The 26,015-nt window shown below is 44.8% G+C and overlaps 1 protein-coding gene across 2 annotated transcripts in view; it reads left to right on the top strand.

Annotated features, from left to right (window-relative positions):
- Positions 1–26,015, top strand: part of LOC148451051 (syntaxin-7-like) — a 60,394-nt gene that overhangs the window by 1,127 nt on the left and 33,252 nt on the right. Inside the window, exons 2-3 of one of the 2 annotated variants that reach the window (XM_088462341.1) lie at positions 1,886–2,024; positions 23,550–23,689. In XM_088462341.1, the coding sequence (XP_088318467.1) occupies positions 23,611–23,689 (79 nt within the window). In that variant the 5' untranslated portion in view covers positions 1,886–2,024; positions 23,550–23,610. The remainder of the gene's footprint in view (positions 1–1,885; positions 2,025–23,549; positions 23,690–26,015) is intronic. The other variant, XM_088462340.1, reaches the window with a different exon arrangement.

Here is a 26,015-nt window from a genome sequence, read left to right as displayed (position 1 = left end):
ACAGGTCACGTTTTCCTGATCACCCAGTAGGTGCACAGGTGTACTCATTACTCAGTGACACATTTTTAAAGTTCCACAGGTGGAGCTTTTTTTTTAAATTGTGATACTGTGAGGAGACATGGAAAACATGCACTGTTTGGGGTCCTGAGGACCGAGTTTGAGAACCACTAGTATAGAGCATACCCGTCAACGTGACCCCTTCCACCAGGTACAAAGGTCGCCTCTCCTGGGCTTCATTCTTGATTATTGCTGTCACCTGTGCTGAAACACCCTTATCAATTAATCAGTTCAGCACAGGTGAACGCAATCATAAATTAAGAGGGAAGTCCAGGCCTTTTGTACCTGGTGGAAGAGGTCATGCTGGAGGGTCTGATAGAGTAGGCCACACATAGATATTGTGCTCCAACTATTGTGACATTGTGCTGGGGCTTTAGTTCTCAATCAGCCACTGGTTACATTCTGGTTATCGTTTTACATTTTGTGTATAACCTTGTACATTGATGTGTTTTTCTCTTTCTTTAAAAAAAAAAAGGTTAAATTCAATTACCCGTGAGGGGGTGAGTTGCCAATGTAACGGTGTGGGAATACCGGGAACCGCACCTCATCTTGCTCCAGACTTGCAGATTCTTGTATGCAGCCTATGAGGATTTGAACAGTCAGCAAGTCAAAGCTACCACAACTATGGCTTATAGCAGAGGTTCCCAAACTCTGCCGTTACAGTCCAGGTTTTAAGGATATCCATGCTTAAGTCCACATCGTTAAATCAAAATGACTGAGGTACTAATTAAGTCACCTGTGCTCAAGCATTGATATCCTTAAAATGTGAACTATAATAGCGACGTTTGGGAACCTTGGGCATATAGCATGTATCAACCACCAAAATATAGCCTTACACAACTACATTTTATATACATGTTGCAGAACATATAATCCATTGTACTTTTTATCAAAAGATTAACCCATTCATTGTAAAAATCGCATTTATTTCCCAGTGAATGTTTTATATTTTGGCACTAGTCTACTAAGCTGTTCTGTAAATAGGTGCAGTTCACTTGTCGGACAGTTTTATTTGTACTGTTTTAAAATGTATTCCAGGCATAGGAGTTGGTGCAGAATGAGTACTATGCCAGGTTGCATGATTTCACTCTGCAGATTCTCAGAATATGAATGCATGCAGACCCCAGGCATCTGACCTTCCCGCTAGAGAGGCGTAATGGGGGTAGGAAGGGTCGTATCTGCTCAAGTAGTGCTCATGTAAATACAGCTCATGCATACCGGCAATTATGTGCATATGTATTCTTCTATTGTGCACCTGCTATAGGCAAGGGCACACACTGATGATGACAAACTAGGCACATTTTCTTCCCATGTAGATGCAAACTACAGATATGTGCAGCTTGGAATAAATGTTAATATATTGTGTTTTTGCAAATCCTTTTCTTTTTAAAGTGATTTATGCCCATTTTGCTACCAACTTCATATCAGCCGCATAAGGGCGTCAATATTTTTATACAGTAAACCTAAATATACATTTCTATTTAATATGTGGCGTTCCTTAGTTAAAAAGGGATGTCCACCTCAGACTGTTTGTACACAGAGAGTTATATAGAGTTCTACGCAAATGAAACATCTTTTTGCATGTTCACCCTCGGCACTGATGGTGATGGGATGACCCCATGCACTTAGACAGCCTCTTCAGCCCCTGCTGCGCTACTCTAAGGGCTGCCAAAGTTCAGTAAGTTTGGATTTGTGCAATATTTTCAATTTGTATCTGCACTTTGTTCTTATATCCTTTTACAAGGTAAATGCTACTTTATTAGTTATTAATGACACTGTCAAGGCAGGTACTATATTGTTGTGTATGAATTGTGTTCTGTAATTTCAGCATTTACTATTACTATGAAGCCATATCTACATGCCTACACCATTCACAAACGTGGGTACGGGATGCCGGCGCTCGATATCCTGGAGGTCAGAATCCCGACGCCAGCATCCCGACAGGGTTAGGATACCGACACCTGTCGGTAAGTATCCTAACCATACCCATAATCCTAAACCTTCCTCCCTGCTGCCTAAACCTAACCTCCTCCGCGCCTAAACCTTCCAAAAGTCAGCCATTTGAGCACACAAACTGCTGTTTGGGGACTCTATACAGTACTTTAGACAGGTTTAGCCGCTTTACGTGACTGAACTTGATACATTTGGGGGTGCAACAAGCGCGATAACCGTGGCACTTGTACCCAATCAGAGCAACGATTGAATAGCTCTGTTTGGTGCTCAAAAAACATTTGAATTTACATTAAGAATACAATAATGTACTCTAACTCTCGAGAACACTTTAACAACATAGTGCTCACCAGCTGTCCTCCTATGTTAATACCTCAAGATGGCGAAAACCTATATGGTCAAAACTATATATATATTTTTTTTATTCAGTGTTTTAGGAGATCTGACTGATTGGCGACTACTCTCCCAGAAGGTCCGGGAGTATCCTGAATCTGCAGGTAGTCCCCCGACCCCCGTAAGATTAGATAGCCATCCCGCATCCTGCCCACTTGCTAGGGAAGTGAGGAGTACAGTGGGCCTGATTCAGAGCCGGACGCTATTTGCGGACGGTCGTTCTGAAAAAGGGGCCGGATATTTAAATTAAGCGCTCGCTCTTTGCGGTCTGACGCCTCTATGTCTGAACGAGCGAACGAAACATGCGCTCGCTATTTTGAAAAAACGCCCCCTGGTCGCTCGCATCATTCGTCATCTCCGCTATTTATTAGATTAATCGAGTACTTCAAAAGGCGTCTGAACTGCTCGCTATTCTTGTGGTAGCATTTTCCTACCGAAATCATGCGAGCAGTTCAGACTAAAAGACAACCAAGTGACGTGGTCGATGACGCTGCTTTGTTAATTATGCATACCCTTAAAACGCCCGTTTTGACCGTTTGGCACGCCTGCGTTCGGATCTCCACTCCCCGTTTTCAAGCACCTTCCCCTGTTACCACCCACACCCATCCCCGCCTAGTGCTCTCAGCGGGCATTCCGGGGACTTTGCTAGCTGGCCCCGCGGACAGACCCAGACTGCAACCTGTTTTCTATGGGGACAGGTAAGGCGGGCCACCGCTTGCAGTGGCCCGCAGATGGGCAGTCTTACTATTACTCAGTGCCATATTGTTTGCTATGCTACTCTGAGGCTATGTCTAGCAAAGGCAAGAGTAGCAAGCAAGCAGCTGCACCCATACTGCTCTCATGCAAATTATGTGATACGGGCTTAATTGTAGAGGATTTAATACAGGATGGGCTAAGTGTTATACCTCACCAGGCCCCCTGGGCTTCCTTTTCTTGGGTGCTGGCCACTATTCCGGACCGCCTAGCAGTCACGGCTGTAATTCCCCCTATGGGGTTGCCACAACAGGTACAAGCAATGCAGGTATCTCCTATGCCCCCTCCATGGGTAGACTTACTCTCTAACTCAGTCAAAGTCTGGCGGCTACCTCTACAGCCTTTCAAAATATGTTGCAAGGTGTGAAGCCCCTCTCCAGTAAGACTACTAAGCGTTCTATGTTATCTTCATAGTCTACGCAGCTCTCAGATTCTGAGCTGTCTCTGAGGAGACAGAAGATGCTGGTCTCTCAACTAGTTGAGCACATAGCAGAAGCTTGGCAATGCCTAGTATGAGGTTTCAGCCCCAAAACGCCTGACCTCTTGTTATCCTTTTCTTGCAGCTAATTTTGCAAGATCAGAAACTCCCCCAGCAGTGTATTCCCATGTTACGTGTTTGATTAAAAGCTCTACATTACCTATCCCTACAGTTTCCTCACTAAACGACCCTGCGGATAGAAAGATTGAAACTGACCTTAAATCTGTGTACTCTCTTTCATTGCTTGCTCGACCATGGCTATTACATGGGTGGCTAAAGCAATTGAGGGCTGGGCAGACGCCTTTGAAGAATCTTTTCCCTCAGACGCCTCTGGAGATCAGTTTTCTTATGCGGCTCACATAAAAGATGCAGCTACATATATGCGAGAAACATAGAATTTGACGACAGATAAGAACCACTTGGCCCATCTAGTCTGCCCCATTTTTAAACATATTGTTACCTCAACCCTTATTGATCCTTACTTTTTCTGAAGGATATCCTTATGTCTTTCCCATGCATGTTTAAATTGTTCTACTCTCTTAGCCTCCCATTAGAGATGGTAGAGGCTATTCCACTTGTTCACTATCCTTTCTGTGAAGTAAGTTTTCCTCAAATTTCCCCTCAACCTACCACCCTCCAGTTTCAGAACATGTCCTATTGTTCTAATACTTTTCTTTCTTTGAAGAATGTCTCCTTCCTTCACCTTGTTAAAACCCTTTATATATTTGAACGTTTCTATCATGTCCCCCCTTTCCTTTCTCTGCTCCAAACTATACATATTAAGATCTTTTAGTCTTTCCTGGTACGTTTTGTGGTGTAGACCTTGCATCATTTTAGTTGCCATTCTTTGTACAGTCTCTAATGTATTAATATCCTTCTAGAGATATGGCCTCCAGAACTGAACACAGTATTTGAGGATGTACCAATGACCTATACAGTGGTATTATCACATCTTTCTTTCTGCTACTGATTCCTCTCCCTATGCAACCAAGCATCTGACTTGCTTTCCTCATTGCTTTGTTACAATGTTTGCTTGCCTTGGAAATAGTGACTCCTAGATCCCTTTCCTCTTCAGTAGTTTCCAGTATAGTGCCATTAATATTATATTTAGCCTTTGGATTTTTGAGACCCAAGTGCATGATCTTGCATTTTTTGAGGGCAGAAATGTGGGAGTAAATGCACAGAACAGTTTAAAAATGTAAATGCAAAAATACTTAAAAGGTAGACGAAAGTAGGACATTAAATATATTGATATGAATGGCAGGGGATCCAAGAGTCGTTTTGGAGCAGTCAGATTCTCCTTTACTAATGATACTGTAAATGTTAACATTCCTTAAATAAGCAGGATAATGCAGTGTATGTGTATGCACCCTTTTGAAGATGGGTGCATGCCATATTTGTATAAGCTTCTATCTTGCCAGATGGCGTGGCTATGGACTGTCAATCCAAATCCCTCCTCATAACACCACTTCTGTAGCCAAACATTAAAGTTGCTGATACAATGATATCTATCTCCCCCTCTGTGTACTGGTAATACTTCTGAAAAAGTTACAGTGGTTACCACCTGCTTTAGAGCAGTCCCTAACTTCCTGAATTCATATTTTACTGCCATGACTTCAGCATTGGCCAGGTCATTTGTCCCTAGGTGGACAATGACATCCACCTCTCCATCTTTTCTTGCTGCCTTCACAATTCCCAGCATGCGCTCTTTATCCCTTGGAGCTGTGGCTCCAGGTAAACGCCTTGTCTCTCTACTTCAGCAGTGTTTCCCAGATGTACTCCTCTAATAATGGAATCTCCCAAGAGAAGTGTAGTCCTTTTTGAAGATGTAATTTTCCTGTTCCTATTCCTTTTTCTATAGTCAGTGGAAGACCCCATATCTTCCTGTTCTGTATTGCCTATATTAGCTGTGCCTTCCAGTCCTGTAAGAGCAGCATATGAGTTTTGCAGTGTCACAGCTTGTGGGGAGGTGTCTGTGTCCCTCTGGAAATCTCTGCATTTCAGAGCCCACAGTAGTCCAGGCAGTATGTCTTCTGGGGGCTCTCTGAGGCAGTGGTGGCCTCAAGGACACAGACATCTTGCATATCTCAGCATGCAGTTTTTCTATCTCCTCCTGCAGCAGAGAAAATTGCTTACAAATTGGGCAGTAGCTGAGTCTCCAGAATTCTTCCTGCAAAACAAATGCATTACACCCCCTGCACTGCACTAGGCCAAACATAATCTCAGATGTAAGTGGTATCGGAAATATGTGTTACTGTTTTGTGTATAACTCGCCTTTTTCTGTATTCTAACTCACCTGCTTCTGAATCAAACACACAATTCATTTAAGTATTCAAGCTTCACTTTAATCTGCAAACTTCTCGCAATGAGAAGTGTCCTTGGATGCCAGTCTCCTAGCTTCTAGAGCTTTGGCCATGGCAGTGTCTGCCTGCCGCATGTTGTGACTGCGGTCATGGAAGACGGATGCAGATTCTAGGAAAGCCTTAGAGGCATTACCTTACAATGGGGAGATCTTGTTTGGCCCAGACTTAGACAAGATTGAACCCACATTAGCAGCATCAAAGACTGCCTTTCTGCCTTCAGCAGCTACCGCAAAACCTAGGACAACATCCTTTAGGTCCTTTCATCCCAAATAAAAACCTAAGGTTCAGTCTTTTCCTAGGCCTTCTGCTTCCACAAGGCCCACTAAGCCCAGGAGCTGGACACCAGTCGTTCTGCTTCAAAGTCCCAGGACAAGCCTTCAGACTGACGGGACGGGCCTCCCCCTAGGGGACCCCAGAGTAGGAGGCCAACGTCTTCAGTTTGCCCAGTGCTGGCGTCAAACCACCACAGGTGCTTTGGTAAGAGAAGTGGTCTCCCATGGGTACGCCCTCTCCTTTATAAGACTGCCACCAAACCAATTTTTCTGCACAGGCCCTCCATCAGGACCGAACAGGGCTCTGCTCATCCAGAAACGAATTCAGTCCTTGTTGCAAGCAGGGGTTATAGTTCCAGTCTCACTATCACAGGGAGGGAACGGTGGTTATTCTACTCTTTCTGGTTCAGAAGCCAAATGGGTCTCATCAGCCTATACTCAACCTTGGATTCCTGAACAAGTTTATCAGGGTACCCAGGTTCAGGATGGAAACCCAACACTATATTATCCTAGCTGTGGAGCCGGGGGACTTTATGGTATCTCTGGATATTCAGGATGCTTACCTACATGTACCTATAGCGCCCTCTCATCAGCAATATCTCCGGTTTTCTATACTACAGCAACACTTCCAATTTCAGGCTCTACCCTTTGGACTGTCTACAGCTTGATGGGTGTTTACCAAGATTATGGCTATCATGGCGGCCCACCTGTGTGTTCAGGGGGTCCGGCTGCTACCATACCAGGACGACCACTTGTTCTTAACAAGCTCCCCAGAGGTGCTTCAATGCCATCTTCAGGTAACTATTGCCTTCCTACAAAAGCACGGCTGGTTAATCAACTGGAAGAAATCCTCCCTGGAAGAAATCCACCACAAACGATGGTTCATCTGGGAGCTCTTTTGGATTCTCAGCCGTCACAACGTGAATGCTGGGGAATGGTCTCTCCACCCAGAAGTCTTTCAACTCCTAGTGGACAAATGGGGCCTACCAGAGGTGGACCTCATGGCCTCCAGACACAATCACAAACTGCCAGTGTATGGGTCCAGAACAAGGGCCACCGAGGCAGCCTTCGAAGACTCCTTATCAGTGAAGTGGACCTTCCATCTGGTGTACCTATTCCCTCAAGTCTCCCTTCTTCGAGTTCTTCGGAAGTTCAAAGAAGACGGAGGCACTGTCCTGCTGGTGGCCCCAGCATGGCACAGACTGCATTGGTACTCAGATCTTTGGAGCCTTTCCATAGACACACCGTTCCTGTTACCTCAGCGGCCAGACCTGTTGTCTCAGGGTCCCTATCTTCACCCGGACCTGGGTCGTCTGTCTTTGATGGTGTGGCTCTTGAGACATCCCTCCAGAGGTCTAAAGTGTTTTCTCGCTCTGTGGTTCAGACTATGCTCATAGTGCATAAACCTGCCTCTGTCAGGATTTACCGTAGAATGTGGCATACCTACTTCAGTGGTCTGATGCCAGAAGCTATGTTTCGGGTCTCTAGAGTCCTGGCCTTCCTCCAAGCTGGATTGAAACTTAGACTCCGACTTACTTCGCGGAAGGTACACATATCTACTCTGTCCATTTTGGTTTTAGCATAGAATTGCTTCACTGCCAGATGTACACACCTTCCTGCAAGGTGTACTATGCATACCACCTCCCTTTGTCCCTCCTGTGGCTCCGTGGGATTTGTCAGTGGTTCTTCAGGCCTTACTGGGCACTCCGTTTGAACCTTTGTAATCTGTAGATCTCAAGTGGCTCTCTGCGAAGACTCTCTTCTGACTAAGGCATCCACCCGAAGGATATCGGATTTAGGGTCCCTCTCATGTCGCTCCCCATTCCTAATCTTCCATCAGGACAGGGCTGTTCTTCTGACTCGCCCTGGTTTCCTTCTCAAAGTAGTACTCGTTTCCATATTAATGAGGAAATCATAATCCCGGTCTTCCAATCACCAGACCTCTCCGTAGTTGAGCTTCTTGGATGTGGTCCATGCTCTCAGGATCTATGTGGACCGTGCCAGTTCTCTGAGGAAAACAGACTCCCTCTTTGTGCTCTATGGCTATCACAAGAAGGGTTGGCCAGCCAATAAACGGACATTGGCTAGATGGCTTCGCATGACTATCTCACAGGCTTAAGGTGTCCATACACTGTGCAATGCACTGTGTAGGGCGACTGCTGCTCCGTCGTCCCCGCAGACCGCACAATATGCCGGCTTCCCCCTCCTTCATCTGAATTAGATAGTACATCGCTTCCCAAATCCAATGGTTTTGCAGGAAGATCTGGGGATGCGATGTAGGACCCCGCGGGAGCCACGCAGCACGATATCAGGTACGATATCATGCCCATACACGGCACGATATATCGTGCTGATCTGTCGGATCGGCGCGTATATCATGCCGTTTATGGGGGCCTTTACACAGAGGCAGGCCTTCCTGTACCGGCTACTGTCTCTGCTCATTCCACTCACTCTGTGGGTCCCTCATGTGCAGCTCGCCGTGGCACCTCAGCTGAACCGCTTTGTACAGCCATGGCCAAAAGTTATGAGAATGACACAAGTATTGGTTTTCCCAAAGTCTGCTGCTTCAGTTTTTATGATGGCAATTTGCATATACTCCAGAATGTCATGAAGAGTGATCAGATGAATTGCACTTAATTGCAAAGTCCCTCTGCCATGACAATGAACTTAGGGCCTGATTCAGACCTGCTTGCGAGCGGGTCGATGTTGCCCAAGTGCGCATGCGCACGACCGAAGCGGCTCCGTCGTGCGCATGCGCGAGACCCGAATAACGACGGCCAAGCCGTCGTTATGGGTCTCGCACCAAAGGGGGCGTGCTGTCGATGGTGATTGACAGCACGCCCCCTTTGGTGGGCGTGCCGGGGTGCGTGGCTGCCCAGACGGAGGCGTTCCCATGGCAACGCCTACCGTCTAAGGCCGACCTCACTGACATCACTAGTGATGTCAGTGGGAGTGCTTTTGGCTCTGATAGAGCCAAAAGCACTCCAGGGCGTTTGCGGCAGTGAGACCCCACCGCAAGGGTCTCGTCGCAAACCAGGAGGCCGCAAAAAAAAAAAAAGCCCTGATTCAGAGCGAGTGCTCTTTCAGACGCGTCGTTCAAGGATACCATTCTACAACTATTTTTTGCATATTCATCGTGGACCTTTAATCCACACTCCAGAAACAATGGGAGTTGCTTACAGCGCACGGCTCACAGTGCGAGGCTCACATCAGACTGGTCTCCGTCAATCAAGCAGGCGCAGCGTGCTGAGCAGACAACCCCCTCCCGCCCTCAGTGCTCAGAGACCGGTGAGCAAGCTTACACACACGTGTTGCAGCCACACACTCGCAGTGAGCAGACGGAGAAGGTATAACACTGAACACTGTTTGCCGATTGAAGGTGTTACCTCCCGCATTGCCCATTACATCCTGGCAGGTGAGGGATACTGCAGGTCTCTCACCGAGCGGCATATAAAGAACTCCAATACATTTTCAAACATCCAGTACACTCATACTGAGAGTGTCTCCGATACACCTTGGGCTAATTGGATCTATCCAGCCGGAGAGTTCATAGATACATTCACGTAAGCACCACTGGATGACTATTAGGAAACGAGACTTTTAGATTGTGTATCGCTACAACCGGCCGGTGAGCAATATAGTATCAATATTGTTTTATTACATCTAATACAGTGATGATATGCTCAACCATAAATTGTGGATAATATATTTAAATTGTAGAACATTTTAATTGGTATATATGTTCATTACAACATTGTGATTAAATTTGTTTATTTTTATAAAGGATGCCTTTCTTTATCTATCCAACATAATATCCATACACTACAGAATTTCATATATACCGTGTTTCCCCGATAATAAGACACTGTCTTATTTTTTTTTGGGCTCCAAAAAACACCATAGGGCTTATTTTCGGGGTAGGTCTTATTTTAACTAACATTGACAGCCCCTTATGCAGGCCCCCCTGTAGCAGTGCCCCTTATGCAGGCCCCCCCCCTGTAGCAGTGCCCCTTATGCAGGCCCCCCCTGTAGCAGTGCCCCTTATGCAGGCCCCCCCTGTAGCAGTGCCCCTTATGCAGCCTCCCTTGTGTAGCAGTGCCCCTTATGCAGCCCCCCCCCCTGTAGCAGTGTCCTTTATGCAGGCCCCCTTATTGCAGTGCAAGTACGGTACTTATCTGAGTCGCCGCCGTCCGGGATGTCCCTTTCACCTGCGCGCTGACTGGATCTAATATGATCCAGCAGGCGCGGCCACACAGGATCCTCAGCGCGCGGGTGACGTCATGACGTCACCCGCGCTCTGCATGACTGGGAATGCTGGTCTCTGCAGCGTTCCCAGCTCAAAAAGAAAAAAGGTAGGTCTTATTTTCGGGGTAGGGCTTATTTTAGACCGGGCTTCACAAGTAAGGGTAGGGCTTATTTTCAGGGTAGGTCTTATTATCGGGGAAACACGGTATATACTTTGAGAAACTGCGCAGTTCAATAGGTGTTTTTTTGTTTACTGATCAATTGTGCCAGAGGAGTAACTGGTTAAATGAGCTAGCAGCGGTGTCAAGGCTTTAAGTAATTAACTCCAGCACTCACCACTTTAATTGCACCAGGATACCAGTTCCCAGTGGCTACTGGGGAACTGATTTTCTTTTTTCTTTGGTTTACAATCATAAAGTACAAAGACTAGATAAGAGTTTAGATTTAGAGCATACTTAGCTACTTTACTTACACCCTCACCAGGAGAAGCCCATAGAGGAGATATACCTGACAGCTTTGAAGGGGATGGGGAACTGCACCTGCCGCGCAAAATGATGTTATTTGTGGGTCCACGGTGTGGGGGAGGGGTTAATAACACGATTCACATATTTGTCCCGCCCCTCCGTGCGGACCCGCAAGCTCCCTGTATAATCTCCCCATCCTGCCCACTTTACTAGGCAGTGGGCAGGATGAGGGAGATCCGTCCACTCTTCTGGGGGTGTGGGGGGCTACCTGAAAAATCGGGAGCCTGCATCTTCCGGGAGCGTAGGCAAGTATGATGTAGAGGGATGTTCAAAAGCTTCTCTGCTCCTAAATGATGTACCACGTGACTGTGATTGTCACGGTGGCCATTTTACCTTACAGAATTCTAGATCATCAATCGCAGCCTGAAGAAACACACCAAGCAAAATGGTCATTACCAAGAGTTGTCCCATATCCTGCACAGTGATTTATGTCAAATAATATTAAAAAAACAATTTTTTTTTTTATGTTCTTGCTACTTTAAATAGAAAGGCTTACGGTTACGTTTTGCTTCATTGGCTGCAGACCAGATGCATAAAAGCAGAACTACAGTATATTAATTGGTAATTATATTTCTTACTACCCTATTTTAGTGATAGTGACTTTCGAGCGTAAAATATATATCTTGACAATTTTACTTTTTTTTTGTTTCAGAAAAAAAGCAAAAAGAACCAGGCGCTAATAAACAATGTGTACTAATGTATATAAATAGTGAATGTGATATATATATAAAAAATAAAACTGAAGCAGCAGTGTATGTATAACTCCATTATCAACAAAGCATACTAATCTAGAACGCTTAGATACAGCGTTAGTAAACTTGTGATAATATCAGATACCTCATATGAATCAATGATACATCCTTTATAGATAAATAGGAAATGTAATTAAAAATAACCAAATGCAATTTGACAATAAAAAATAATTTCTAGATATATATAACACAATAAAAGTACATGTTAGCTAGTATGGGATGTAGTTTAAATCCTGGCTGTCGGTGTGCCGGAATCCAGACACTAGTCAGAATCCCGAGGCCAGCATCCTGACGGTAAGTAGTGTTAGGGTTAGACACTAGGAGGGAGGTTAGGTTTTTAGACTGCAGTGGGGAGGGTAGGTTTAGGGGTAGAGTTAGGATACAGATACCGATTGGAAAATATCCTATCCCTCTTGGGATGCTGGCATTGGGATTCCTGTACCCAACTGGTTAGTATCAATTACAAATGCACAACTAACATATACTGCCTTAGTGCTGCGGGATAACCATGGGTGCTCTGGGCACAGTCAACTCCTATGATAATGTAATACAATATCCCAGGTTATATATATATATATATATATATATATATATATATTACATACACATACATACAGTCAGGTGCATAAATATTGGGACATTGACAGAATCTTCATATTTTTACCTCTATTCACCATCACAATGGCTTTGAAATGAAACAAGCAAGATGTGCTTTAACTGCAGACTTTCAGATTTAATTTGAGGGTAATTACATCCAAATCAGGTGAACGGTGTAGGAATTACAACGGTTTCTATATGTGCCTCCCACTTTTTAAGGGGCCAAAAGTAATGGGACAAACTAAACTATCCTAAATCTAACTTTTTCACTTTTTAATACTTTGTTGCAAATCCTTTGCAAGCAATTACAGCCTGAAGTCTGGAACGCATAGACATCACCAGACGCTGGGTTTCATCCCTGGTGGTGCTCTGCCAGGCCTCTACTGCAAATGTCTTCAGTTCCTGCTTGTTCTTGGGGCATTTTCCCTTCAGTTTTGTCTTCATCAAGTGAAATGCATGCTCAATCGGATTCAGTTCAGGGGATTGACTTGGCCATTGCATAACATTCCACTTTTTAGCCTTAAAAAACTCTTTGGTTGCTTTTGCAGTATGCTTCGGGTCATTGCCGATCTGCACTGTGAAGCGCCGTCCAATGAGTTCTGAAGTATTTGAATGAATATGAGCATATAATATTGCCCGAAACACTTCAGAATTCATTCTGCTGCTTTTGTCAGCAGTCACATCATCAATAAATACAAGGAAACAAGTTCCATTGGCAGCCATACATACCCACGCCATGACACTACCACCACCATGCTTCACTGATGAGGTGGTATGTTTTGGATCATGAGCAGTTCCTTTCCTTTTCCATACTCTTCTCTTCCCATCACTCTGGTACAAGTTGATCTTTGTCTCATCTGTCCATAGGATGTTGTTCCAGAACTGTAATGGCTTTTTTAGATGTTGTTTGGCAAACTCTAATCTGGTCTTCCTGTTTTTGTGGCTCACCAATGGTTTACATCTTGTGGTGAGCCCTCTATATTCACTCTTGTGAAGTCTTCTCTTGATTGAAAACTTTGACACATATACACCTACCTCCTGGAGAGTGTTCTTGATTTGGCCAACTGTTGTGAAGGGGTTTTTCTTCACCAGGGAAATAATTCTTCTGTCATCCACCACAATTGTTTTCCGCGGTCTGGCGGGTCTTTTGGTGTCGCTGAGCTCTCCGGTGCGTTCATTCTTTTTAAGGATGTTCCAAACAGTTGATTTGGCCACACCTAATGTTTTTGCTATCTTTCTGATGGGTTTGTTTTGATTTTTCAGCCTAATGATGGCTTGCTTCACTGATAGTGACAGCTCTTTGGATCTCATATTGAGAGTCTACAGCAACTGATTCCAAATGCAAATGTCACACCTAGAATCAACTCCAGACCTTTTATCTGCTTAATTGATAATGAAATAACGAGGGAATAGCCCACACCTGTCCATGAAAAAGGTTTTGAGTTGATAGTCCCATTACTTTTGGCCCCTTAAAAAGTGGGAGGCACATATTGAAACTGTTGTAATTCCTACACCGTTCACCCGATTTGGATGTAATTACCCTCAAATTAAATCTGAAAGTCTGCAGTTAAAGCACATCTTGTTTGTTTCATTTCAAAGCCATTGTGGTGGTGAATAGATGCCAAAATATGAAAATTCTGTCAATGTTCCAATATTTATGCACCTGACTGTGTGTGTGTGTGTGTGTGTGTGTGTGTGTGTGTATATAAATATATATATATATATATATATATATATATATATATATGTGGGAATTTTTGAAGTGGGGGTATGAAAATTGTAGAAGTCGTGGCAGTGGTGCAAGTAGAACCAATGTATTGAACAAAGAATTAATATGAGCGTGGCCATGCGTCACAAAGGGTACACAGGGGTGATGGGATACACATTGGAGGTGAGGGACACAGGGGTGGTTTGGTTATACACTACACAGGTATAACTAATTGTGGAATCTGGTATTACTCACCAGTTGTTTCTGTAACAGAGCTGAGAAGGAGGCTGTTTGACTCTGATTGGGGGTTTTAAAGGTGGAGTGGAGAGGGATCCATCTGAGGAGTGGAGACGAGGAGGGAACAGTGCAGGAGCCAGTGGCAGCAAATGTGGTACAAGGAAGGGGGGAAGTCCCAGCAATTAAGAGGCCAAGCAGCAGGAACGAGCTCCAGGGCTCAGCCAGCCGCACAGTCACCACGGTGGCCAGTATGATGGGCTGCCCTGTCATTGAAAGGCTGTTAGGGTATCACTAGCGGTTGGGGACAGGCAACAGTAAGGTCACCATAGACTCTGCAGTGTGGCTGAGTGAGATTGAGTTATGGCTCAGCCATCCGCACAGTCACTGCAGTGGCGGAACTTGTCAGTGGTGGGCCCAGGTGCAAAAAATGCTTTGGGCCCCTCCCTTCTAGGCCCCATGCTAAATTAATATACCATACAGTAGTGCACCATGTGATCACCAAACAATACAGACAACATCCCAGTGTCTAATAATAATCTGTGCCCCCTTTAATCAAATAATAATAATAATCTGTGCCCCTTTAATCAATTAATATAATCTGTGCCCTCTTTGAACTCAACAGGATCTTATTTCAGCAGTGCTCCTCAGAGGCACCACCAATGGGTCTGTTGGCAGAGGGTGACAGGTGGATGCAGAGGTTTACAGGCAAAGCGTAGTGGCCAAAGACAGAGGGTGATGGGGAGAGGCAGAGTATGATGGGTAGAGGGTAACGGCCATAGGGTGATGAGCAGAGGGTGTTGAGAGAGGCTCAGAGTGAAGAGCAGAGAGTGATGGACCGAGGCAAATGGGCAGAGGGTGATTAACGGGGTAATCTGCGAGAGCCAGAGGGTGATGGGGAGAGGCACAGGGTCACAGACAGAGGCAGATGGTGACAGACAGAGAGAGCAAGACGCGGCACAGGTCGTTGGTCACTCCTCTGGCAAGCGCTGGATCCTAGTATCCAGTGGCTGTCTCCAGTACAGAAGCAGTGTACAGTGTGCCGCTAACAGGCTGGCTGAGCAGTGTCAAACAGACTTCCAAATACAGATATGGGCAGAGGACAGCCCTTCACCGACTGCCCATGTCCCAGGACCCAAGCATGTATACTCTCCAGCTGCAGGGCACTCTGGTACTTATGGTTCTTCTGCAGTCCTGCTGTGTCAGCATAGAGAATAGTACATTCATGGTGTGTACTGGGCACTGCATTACATACCAGGGGAGGTGACTGCTTGAAAAATACTATAGGTGATCATTGTGTACTTTTCACTGTATCAGTGGCCCACATACAGCATAGTTTATACAGGTTATATGCAGCAGACTGGCAGTGTACCTACCCACATAGAGCATCGTATATATTGTACATGCAGGAGACTGGCAGTGTACCCACATAGCGAATAGTAAATAACTAACTGTTACGCAGGAGACCGGCAGTGTGCTCACATAGGGCATGTAATATAAAACTTATATGCAGGATACTGGCAGTGTGCTCACATAGGAAATATACAGAAGACTGGCAGTGTGTCCGCATAGTACATGTTACATGCAGGAGACTGGTAGTGTGCCGACATAAGGCATAGACTGGTATGTGTATGGTGTATGCAGGGGATAGGCACTGTCCTTGTCTTGGAGTATTGTCCTACACCACATGACACAAAGGCTTCTCTCCGCCCTACCCCGATATCACTCACTGTGACCCCATCGCCTGCATAATCCATGCAGTGCAGACACCAGGGCCAGGCTGAGCTGCATATAAGGTGGCTCTGTGCAGTCTGGCTGAGCCAGCAAGAGATGCAGGCAGCACAGGCCACTCCATCTTGGTACCCTCGGGCCTCACTGACCTGTGTACACCGAAGCGCCATGCAAATCTCAAAGCAAGAGTCTAGCTTCAGAAGCTGCAGGCAGGGGACTGAGACAAGCGGAGGCCACTGCCGGTCGGATCATTCAGCACCCGGCTGGAAGAGACTTTGCTGTGCGTGTGCGAAGACTCAGTGGCTGCTGATGTTGCGAGTCCCGGCTCCCTCCCGCAGAGAATTCCTTAAAGATCCTACAGCAGCTAGCTACTGGTCCGCGGATCACCTTGCGATACCCTTGCCCAGTAAAGGTAGACTTGGGCACTTCCAAGCCGGCCAGTCCAGCGGGAACCGTCCTCCACCGCTTGCTGCAGTTCATCAATGCTGATGATCTGCACAGCGGACGGGGTGGGGAGCTATGGTGCGGTGAACCAGCAGAAGTTTGGCTCCTGACTGCGGGGGCAGTATAAGGGGCTGTCCTGTCACTGACAGGCTGTCAGGGTAGTGGGGGATAGGGGGCAGCAGCACAGCAGCCTCGGCTTTCAGCTCTGCAAGCTAGAAAACTTCTTTAAAAAACAAAGTGCTTAGAGTTGAAGTTCCGGTATGTCACACCGTTACATACCAGCACACTTCCAGCACTGTATGTGTGTGTGTGTGTGTATATATATATATATATATATATATATTCTATATTACTGTCATTGAGTGACGAAACATGTTGAGGCTTGGCTTGTGATGTGGACGCTGTAACGAGATCTGCCTGTGTCCAGAGCCGGAGTTACTCGTGGAAGAGGTCTCATTCCTGGAGCTGCTGTTACCTGCCAGGGACTGGGTGACCGTTGAAATTTCATGCTTGCTGTTTTAAACTTTAAATTGCGTTCTCCTATATAATATATATATACCATAGACTAGAAACCTTAAGGGGGGTATCCACTTAGCGATTTAGCCAAGCACGATAACGACATCGTTATCGTGCAATCGCTTGCAAATCGGGCTTGTTTTGGTCAGAAGCGACCAGCGATGCGCGTGCCTGCTAGTCTTTATTCCCTCATCCGTACCAATCTGTCTTTACTCATCTATGCTGCTTTGTCTTCCCGCGTCCATGCCACTCTGTAACTCCCATCCACATCGGTCTCTTCTCCCAAACTGTGCCACTCTGTCTCCCCCGCATCCACTCCACTGTTTTCCACCCATCTGCATCACTTTGGCTCCCCCCCGCCATCTGTGCTGCTTAATCTCCCCCCTCTCCACGCCTTTCTGTTTCTACCATCCACCCCACTCTTATACCATCTGCACAGCTCTATCTTCTGCTCAGACCTCAGTTGCATAGACTGTATGTGTGTATTCCAATGAGCACACAATTCTTTGAATTAGCAGCTTCACCATTTTGTGAGTGACGGCAATCTCACTCTGTGAGAGTGTTGAATCTGCTCTTAACCACAGGTTGTGATGGCATACCATATCTGTATCGCGCAAGGAACACGTCCATTAAGGTGTCAACCTTAATGATCACAATTTCATTGCTTTTCTTGAATTCAGTAGGTTTTGTGAAATTTCAGATCATGTCTAAGAAGCCTTAATGGGACATGTGAAACCGTAAGGTTTTTTGTCTATGGAATTTCATAGCTTTTTTTTTTATAATTTATTAACAATCAGGGTTTGGATGAGCAAACCGGGCCACAAAATGGTACACTAGCGTGGGTGGAGGAGGGGACAGCGCACAAGAAGTGTTTTTGGGGGTGCAGAGGGAGAGACTGCTGCGGGGACAAGCTGCAGGTGTGCAGGGCAGTGGTAGCAGCGGGGGTGAGGGGCAGTGCACAGGGGCATCAGCGAAACACAGTGGGGCTCACTGGCGCTGGGAATGCACCTGAGACAATCAAATCAATAAGACACAGATGCATGGACTTATCAGTGAGATCCATCCATGTATCTGTTAAAAATTTGAATATGTGTAATATAAAAAAAAAAATTACGTGTCCCACCCCCCAAAGCACAACCAGCTCTGGGCTTTTCACTGCCAGTCCTGGTTTTTAAAATACAGGGGACAAAAAGCATAGGGGTCCCATGTATATAGCACAACCAGCACCGGGCTTTTCAGTGCCAGTACTGGTTGTCAAAATATATAGGGGTCCCCTGTATTTAGCACAACCAGCACTGGGTTCAGCCGAGCCAGTCCTGGTTTTGGAAATACAGGGGACAAATAGTAGTGGTCCCCTGTATTATCCATAACCAGCACCGAGCTATCCCCAGCACACCTGGGTGGTGAGTCCTGGTTGATTGTGTAAGGTGCCCCCCTCCAAAGTACAACCAGCCCTGGGCTTTACGCTGGTTGTGAAAATACATGGGACAAACGACATAGGGGGTCCCCCATATTTAGCACAAGCAGCATCGGGCTATTCAGAACAAGTCCTGGTTGCCAAAATACAAGGGACAAATGAAATAGGGGTCCCCTGTATTCAGAGCAACCAGCTCTGAGCCGATCCTGATTCTGGTACTACAGGGGGAAAAAAAATAGTAGGGATTCCCTGTATATAGCACAACCAGCACTGGGCTCAGCCGAGCAAATCCTGGTTTAGTAAATACAGGGGACAAAAAGAGTAAGGTTCCCCTGTATTTACCAGAACTGGACCCTTTCTATTGGGGGGGGGTAATGCCACAGCTAGGGGAGCTTTTTCATCGGGTCCCTCAGCCAAAGCATTACTCCTGACCGCTAGTCAGCCCAGGCCGGGGATCCCTGGGGAGCTGGGGGCCCCCCCAGGCCTGGGCTATCCCCGGCACCCCTGGTCGATGGGTGTGGGATGATTCTGTACTGCAAACAGTTGAAATATTGTCTTTTGCAGGTAAACTACAGAACTCAGCAAGCCTCCCCGCATGCTGGTATTTGGAGAACCACAAGTACTAGCATGTGGGGCATTAAGGACCTGCTAGTACCTGTAGTACACCTGTAAAAGAATATTAAACTAAACACACTACACCGATTTTTTTGGAAAAATAAAGTGAAGGGAGGTTAATGCCACAGCCTGGGGAAGCCTTTTACCGGGTCCTCCAGCCAAAGTATTACGCCTGACCGCTAGTCAGCCTAGGCCTGGGGTGCCCTGGAGAGGGGGGCCCCTCTATTGGGGTCCCTTAAACACCATGCCTCCCCTCAGGAATTCTCTATGGGAGAGCTCCTGTTGTATTTTTCAATTCAGCCGTATATATATATATATATGTATGATCCACTTAAATTTTTCTGAAGGCCTCCCCCCCCCCCCCGCCCCCTTAAAAAAAATGCTCTCAGAAAGAAGGAAATATTAGCTTACCTGCCATCTTTATGTTAAGTTTTTTGGTGTCAAGCAGTCTTAACTTTGTTCACCCACATTATTTTTGATCGTCCACCACCAACTTTGGGTTGGAGGCAAAGGCACAGTTGGGAATGCCAATGGGGTCACAGTAAGAGATGGGGGAAGAGGTCAGAGGCACACTTGGGTAGAGGGAGTTAGAGACACACTTTTGGTAGGAGGGGGTTAGAGCCACACCTGGTTAGTGGGCAGAGGTACACCTGGCTAGATTGGGGTCAGAGGCACTTCTGAGTAGGGGAAGGGTCAGGTGCACTTTATTCATTCAATCACATTGGTGTCAGTGGAAATGGACGGTTTTGGAGCAGAATACATTGATACTGTTGCTGTGAAGCAAGTTTGTTTCACCAGTTTAGCTACAGTATCTTGTTTATCATTTTCCAGTGTTCTGATACTGCGTGCATGCAATCTCACTACTTCTGAGTGTGTTCCCCAATTTTTCATATTCTACATCACTGCAGTGTTCTCCCCACTCTTTATTTGTCAGGCGGTCTGCCTGGCAAAAATCAACTCCCACCCGGCACTGTGGCATGGCCAAAAGTCCCGCTGTACTGGCTTTTCATATAGAAATGTCAGCACAGTGTGACTTTTGACCTCCTTACCGGTTGAAGAACAGGAAAGATCCCTCTCCTGTATAAAAGGAAGGACGCAGTTGCCAGTGGGAACAGATGCACCCTCCTATGTCCACTCTCTGTGTCTTAGTGGCCACATGTTTGTTACTGAGGAGGCCTTTTGTGTGGCCGGAAAGTGGGGGCAGTATCTGGGTGCTGTTAAAAGAAAAAAATAAGTCTGAAAAAGCAAGTGTGCAGCATCTGGACCACTCTTCAAAAATGTATTGGTGTCTAAAATGCAAGAGTAAAGCATATGGTGCACTCTTAAAAAATTTATTGGCTTCCAAAAAGCAAGTGTGCAGTATCTGGGCCACTTTAAACAATTATATCTGTGCTCAACCAGCTATTACCCAGAATAAGTAAGAATTTAAATGAAAAAAAAAAAGTATTCCAAATATGGAAGTTCTGCAATCTTAAACTCTGAAAACAGTAAACTGGAATGGACAGTTGCATCAACATTGTTTGAACCAGTGTCCTTTCAAAAATCTAGATTCAAAACAAATAATGCTTAAATTTTCAACAGCTGAGCTCAATGAATCTTCCAAATTTAGCAGAACTAGCTGCTACTGGAGTGACCATACCTGTAAGCACAGCTGAATGTAAAAAGAGGATTTTTTTTTACTCTTTAACAAATTAAAACTTTTTTAGGGAATCGCTTGAAGCAGAGCACACTGATACCACTTTAAGATATAAATTCCCGGCTTGGACCTGGGACACTGAGCATGGGTTGTAGCTGGGCTAGCTTTTTCACACTCAGGGGGATGACCCGGGTTATTCCTGGGTCGTCACCCTTCACACCAGACCCAGGTTTTGAAGAGACACAGGCCTTCCGGTATTCAGTGGGTGCTTGGAGATGATCTAATCTCCAAGCGCCGTTGTCCCTAGCCAATCAATGTGTTTTAGCCGTGACCTGGGCCATCAAGACCTGGGTTGCACTTTTCACACTTGAGCTGGGTCATCAACCGAGGTTCCAAGTCCCAAGAAACACTTTGCTAGCGAGCAGGGTCACGGACCAGGGATTGTACAAAAAACAGAATTTTAGGCTTAAAGCTGAAAGGGGTATAACTAATCTAATGCTGATTTCACAACACGGACCAGATCCTACAGACTCTTGATTATGAAAAAGCCGCAAACAATTTGATCTCCAAGAGAAGAATTAATAAATAAAATATTAATCTTGAGTTTAAATTAAGGTCAGGATTTCCACATTTCATTTTTGCGATGGCCCTCACCCAGCTACTCCTTGATGCCATCTGGCTGGGAAAATTTCTGTGGAGAACACAATTACCCGGATATCTTATTTCTGCCTGTAACACCAACGCATTTCTGCTCTCCAGGAGCCTTTCTTTTTTCTTGAGAAAGGCTGCTGGAGATCAGAAACGCGTTGGTGTTACAGCCTCACTCTGGTGAACACAGGTGCATCAGTATACTATCTCGGGGAGTTACTGGTGGAATTTTTATGCTTACTTGGGAGCGTGACATCTGCACCCCATATCATCTGGTACGAGACTGTGTTTATTATTTGGATACTTTGTTTTAATTATAATCATTTAACCTTGAATAAACAATATTTCACTATATACCCTTTTTTTTATTTAATTTAATTTGTATGTGTCACTATATATGGAGGAATACTGAGACTATATCCAGCTGGGATTGTTGTTCCTGAATATAAATATTGGAAACAAAGGACAGGAATATTAAGGAACTGATTTTCTTGAATTACTACAATACCTCAGAGAGCGCAGAGGACCGCAAGTACTGTGTTATAAGACAGGAGCAGAGTGCAATGCAGCGGAAGCCCGACAGCGCTGGAAATCCCGATCGTGGATAGGTAAGTATCACCTAACCTAACCCCCCTAACCCTAACCCTCCTTAGGGGTGCCTAACCCTAACTTCCCCCCACGTGCCTAACCCTAATCCCCCCTCTAAGTGCCTAACCCTAACCACCCCCTTCCCCGCTACCTAAACCTAAGTCCCCCGGGGGAGCCCTAAACCGAACCCTACCCCCCCGCGGCTGTCCGCTCGCGGCGCCCGGCATCACTACGATCATGATGCCGGGCGCCAGTCTCCCGGCGTTGGGGAAATGTGGGCATCTACATCTAGACGCCCGGCATTTCACCCATGCCGGGACAAGACAGTCGGGAAGCCGGCTGCTGGTATATAGGCAGTCGGCTTCCCGATTGCTTCCCCTTCTCATGTTCCCTTTGTATATGTCTACTCTATAGAGGGAAACATGGCTACTTTGCTCAGTATTATTGCTATTGACACGAAAGAAGCAACTAACTTGTTTTATTTTCCAATATCATTCTGTGTTGGAAGTTGCCTTATGCTGGATACACACTAGATAATTTCTCGTATGATATGCCGAATTGGACCTACATATCGTCCAGATCGTGTAGTGTGTATGCACTATGCGTGCACCCGCTCTTCGACATGGAGGTAGCTTTGTTGGTGGTGCATGCACGACTAATGGAGCGACCCAGCTGCCGACGCCAGGAAGGTGAATGGTGCAGGTGAACAATATATCGGACGTGTGTTCACCGGATTGTGAGGGTGTACTGCCCGCCCGATATATAATGCTGTCCTGCCAGTGGGCATCGCATTCGCCTAGCCTTAGAAGTCATACACACATGCATTAAACTGAAGTTCTGAAATGCGCATCAACAAAGCTTTGGGAATGCCATCTGAATATGGACATAATGTAAGCAAACGACCTTAAACAATTCATGCTTTCTGACTGCAGCGGAGCTTTATGAAGCTCTAATAAATGTGCCTCAGAGCTCTTTTGAAACAAGATCAATCCTGTTGGTCTGTATACATTCGTGACATGCCCCACAATAGTGCCACCAATGTGTTTTCGCTGTTCAAAATAAAAATGGAATCTTTGATAGACTGGTTTGTTGCAGGGTAATTGAGACAACAGAAAAATATACATTTGTCTGCTCATTATGTCGCAAAATGCAGAACTAAGAATGATGCAATATTGTCCTCACTGGTATATTAAGAGTTGGCAGACCTCTTAAGCTGGGTACACACCTAAACAACTGGGCGATGTAACAATACATTGTGTCGCACACTACACAATCCACCATACGTCGGTGTAATGCTGTATGTAATGACACTGCATCGACCATGGAATCGTCTCATTGGATGTACAACACAATTGATGGAACGATTCAATGAATGACGGTCGTGAATGATGGATTGGGCATGCAATCAATATGATGTGTACGATATATTGCTCAGATTCCCATTGGAGCAATATATAAGACGAACGATCATATAGTGTGTACCCAGCTTAACCCTTGTTCTGGAAGAAGCATGTTTGTACTACAGTATTAGTAGTAAAAATCACAAATTATCTTCTTAGCTCCTGGCCTTATCTTACAACAGACTTGAACTTGCATTTATTTACATCAGTTCCTCTTTTTTATCCCAGGTGTTCATACATTGTCCTGGTCGCTTTTCCCTGAGAACAGAATTGCAAATACACAGCAGCCATGGCTTTTACAACCACACGGGACCCAGCACAGCTTGCACAGAACATATCTGCCAACATCCAGAGGATAACACAGAACTGTATGTCATAACCTCATTACTGCATATTTATCTTGGTTTAACTAATGTAATTGTTTGTTATTATGCTAATTATCACTCAATATTTCCCATTAAAAAATTTAGAACGCAACCTTGTTCTGCACAAACATGGCCATTTCTAGCATTGCCCCCTTTCCGGTTTCCCAATAATAATAATAATAATAATAATAATAATAATAATAATAAATATAATTGAATCACATATAAAAATAAAATAGAAATATATAACAATACACTTCCGTCTATATTATTAGAAATATTCAACTATAGTTCACAGATCAAAATAAAGCGATCTATATGTGAAAATTTTACCCTCTATAGATCACTTTATTTTGATCTGTGAACTATAGTTGAATATTCCTAATAATATACATGGAAGTGTATTGTTATGTATTTGTATTGTATTTTTATATGTGATTAAATTATTTTTATTATTATTGGGAAACCTGACTGCTATATAATTTTCTGCCATTTCACAACTTGGTTCTAATAAATGAGCGCAGTCCTATTTCTGTTTATTCGCCATCTGTCTTGTTCTGGGTGAACACACACCTGGTAATTGGGGATCTGCAGCTGATTTGATAATTAAGACTTTTTTTTTTTTTTTCCTTGAATTTGTTTGTATAGTCAAATAACTATAAGGACTTTTGAAAGCTAGATTAGGGCCAAAGTCATCTGTTTCTATTGCCCCCTTTCCGCAAAGATACGCCCATTTTGGCCAAATGCAAACCATTGGGGAAAAGATTATCAGTGATGTTGTCAGGAGAGCTCTGGAAGGAGAAAAATGGATTTTAGAGAATAAAAATAATGCTGCCTGTAGACATGGTCCCCATTGTAAAAACTACATGAAAACTTGTAGCATAAATGTATTTCTGCATTCATCCCATCATATTAACTTTAAATAAAAATGTAAAAAAATATATAGTTTTATGCAACCTATTCAATTGTATGTTTCACTGTGAGTGACAAGAAGTTAGGGCAACTACTGTAAGGACAAACACTGCACAGGTTACAAACCTACACAGGGCATCTATCTGCAGGTTTTCACATTATTTGATTCTCAAAATCATATATGAAGAATTTACAGGAATTAAAGATCAAGACTTCGACATGAATGAAAGTGGACATCTCAGGCATACAAGTCCTGTGATCATTTATGAGTTAGAAGGGAATACCGGAATAATTTGGGAACTGTAATTGTGTAGATAAGTACAGGCCACCAGAGTGCCAATATATTTCCAAGTTCAGGGTTTGTTTTAATTGTTTTCAATCTGTTTTAAATTCAGCAATTGATAGTAATCCTGCATTGAAAAGTGCAAGAATCTGTCATGTTTAATTGTGTACCTTGCAGAGTTTGTCTTAACTTCTCTTCACTGAAACATTTGTTGAACTTACCAGTGAATAAAAACGGGCTGCTAACGGAAGGGGGTCATCATGGGGCCCCCACATACAAGGTCGGTCTACTGAGAGCAAGTACCCAGTGGCACTTGTTCCCCGACTCTCACAGGGCTGCAGTGCCGCTGCTTCTGGATACATAATGAATACAGAGCAGCTCCCAAGAGTCCCTTAAGGATTATGTCACCTCCGCGATGCTTAAGGTACTCTGATGCATCCAAAAGCAGTGAGGCAGCCCTGTCTGGATGCCGGGAAATCACCCGGAGCCCGCCACAAAAGATAAGTACTCGGGGGCTCTGTGTGGCATACTGTGGGGCATAATAATACTGGAGCAAGCTCTGTAGGGCATAATATTTAATACTGGGGTGCACGGGGTCATCATATTAATACTGGGGGCAAAACAATAAAACTAGGGGCATTATGTGACATAGTGTAGTGGGGGGGACTGTAGGGAATAATGGGGCATTGTGTGGTTTAATGCAGGCACTGTGTGGTATACTGGGGATCACTATGTGACTGGGCGCATTGTGTGGTATAATGTTTATAATGGGGGCACTGTGTGGCAAAATTTAATTTTATTGGTAGGAACCCCCACCCCACCAGACACATACACACACATGCATTAGTTGCCCTCCTCCCCACCCCAACACACACATACACACACACATACATTAGTTGCCCACAAACCTTAACCCAGCCCTGGATAAAACTTGCAAAAATGTTGCATATAACTGTATATAGGTCTTTACATTTTTAAACTTTAAACTGGTAAAGTACAAAGGAGTATTTCTTCCCTTTTTCAATCACAAACAACAAATGTACCTCACACAGCAGTCTGTACCCAAAAGACAGTCAGACAAATATCAAAACATAGCATGTCATTAATATTTCCTGAGATATCAGTGGTTATTAG

This window comes from Taudactylus pleione, unplaced genomic scaffold (genome assembly GCF_031769625.1).
Source record: "Taudactylus pleione unplaced genomic scaffold, aTauple2 ptg001191l, whole genome shotgun sequence".
Taxonomy (NCBI): domain Eukaryota; kingdom Metazoa; phylum Chordata; class Amphibia; order Anura; family Myobatrachidae; genus Taudactylus; species Taudactylus pleione.
Note: the sequence above shows the minus strand (reverse complement) of the source record. Positions and strands in the feature narration are given on the sequence as shown.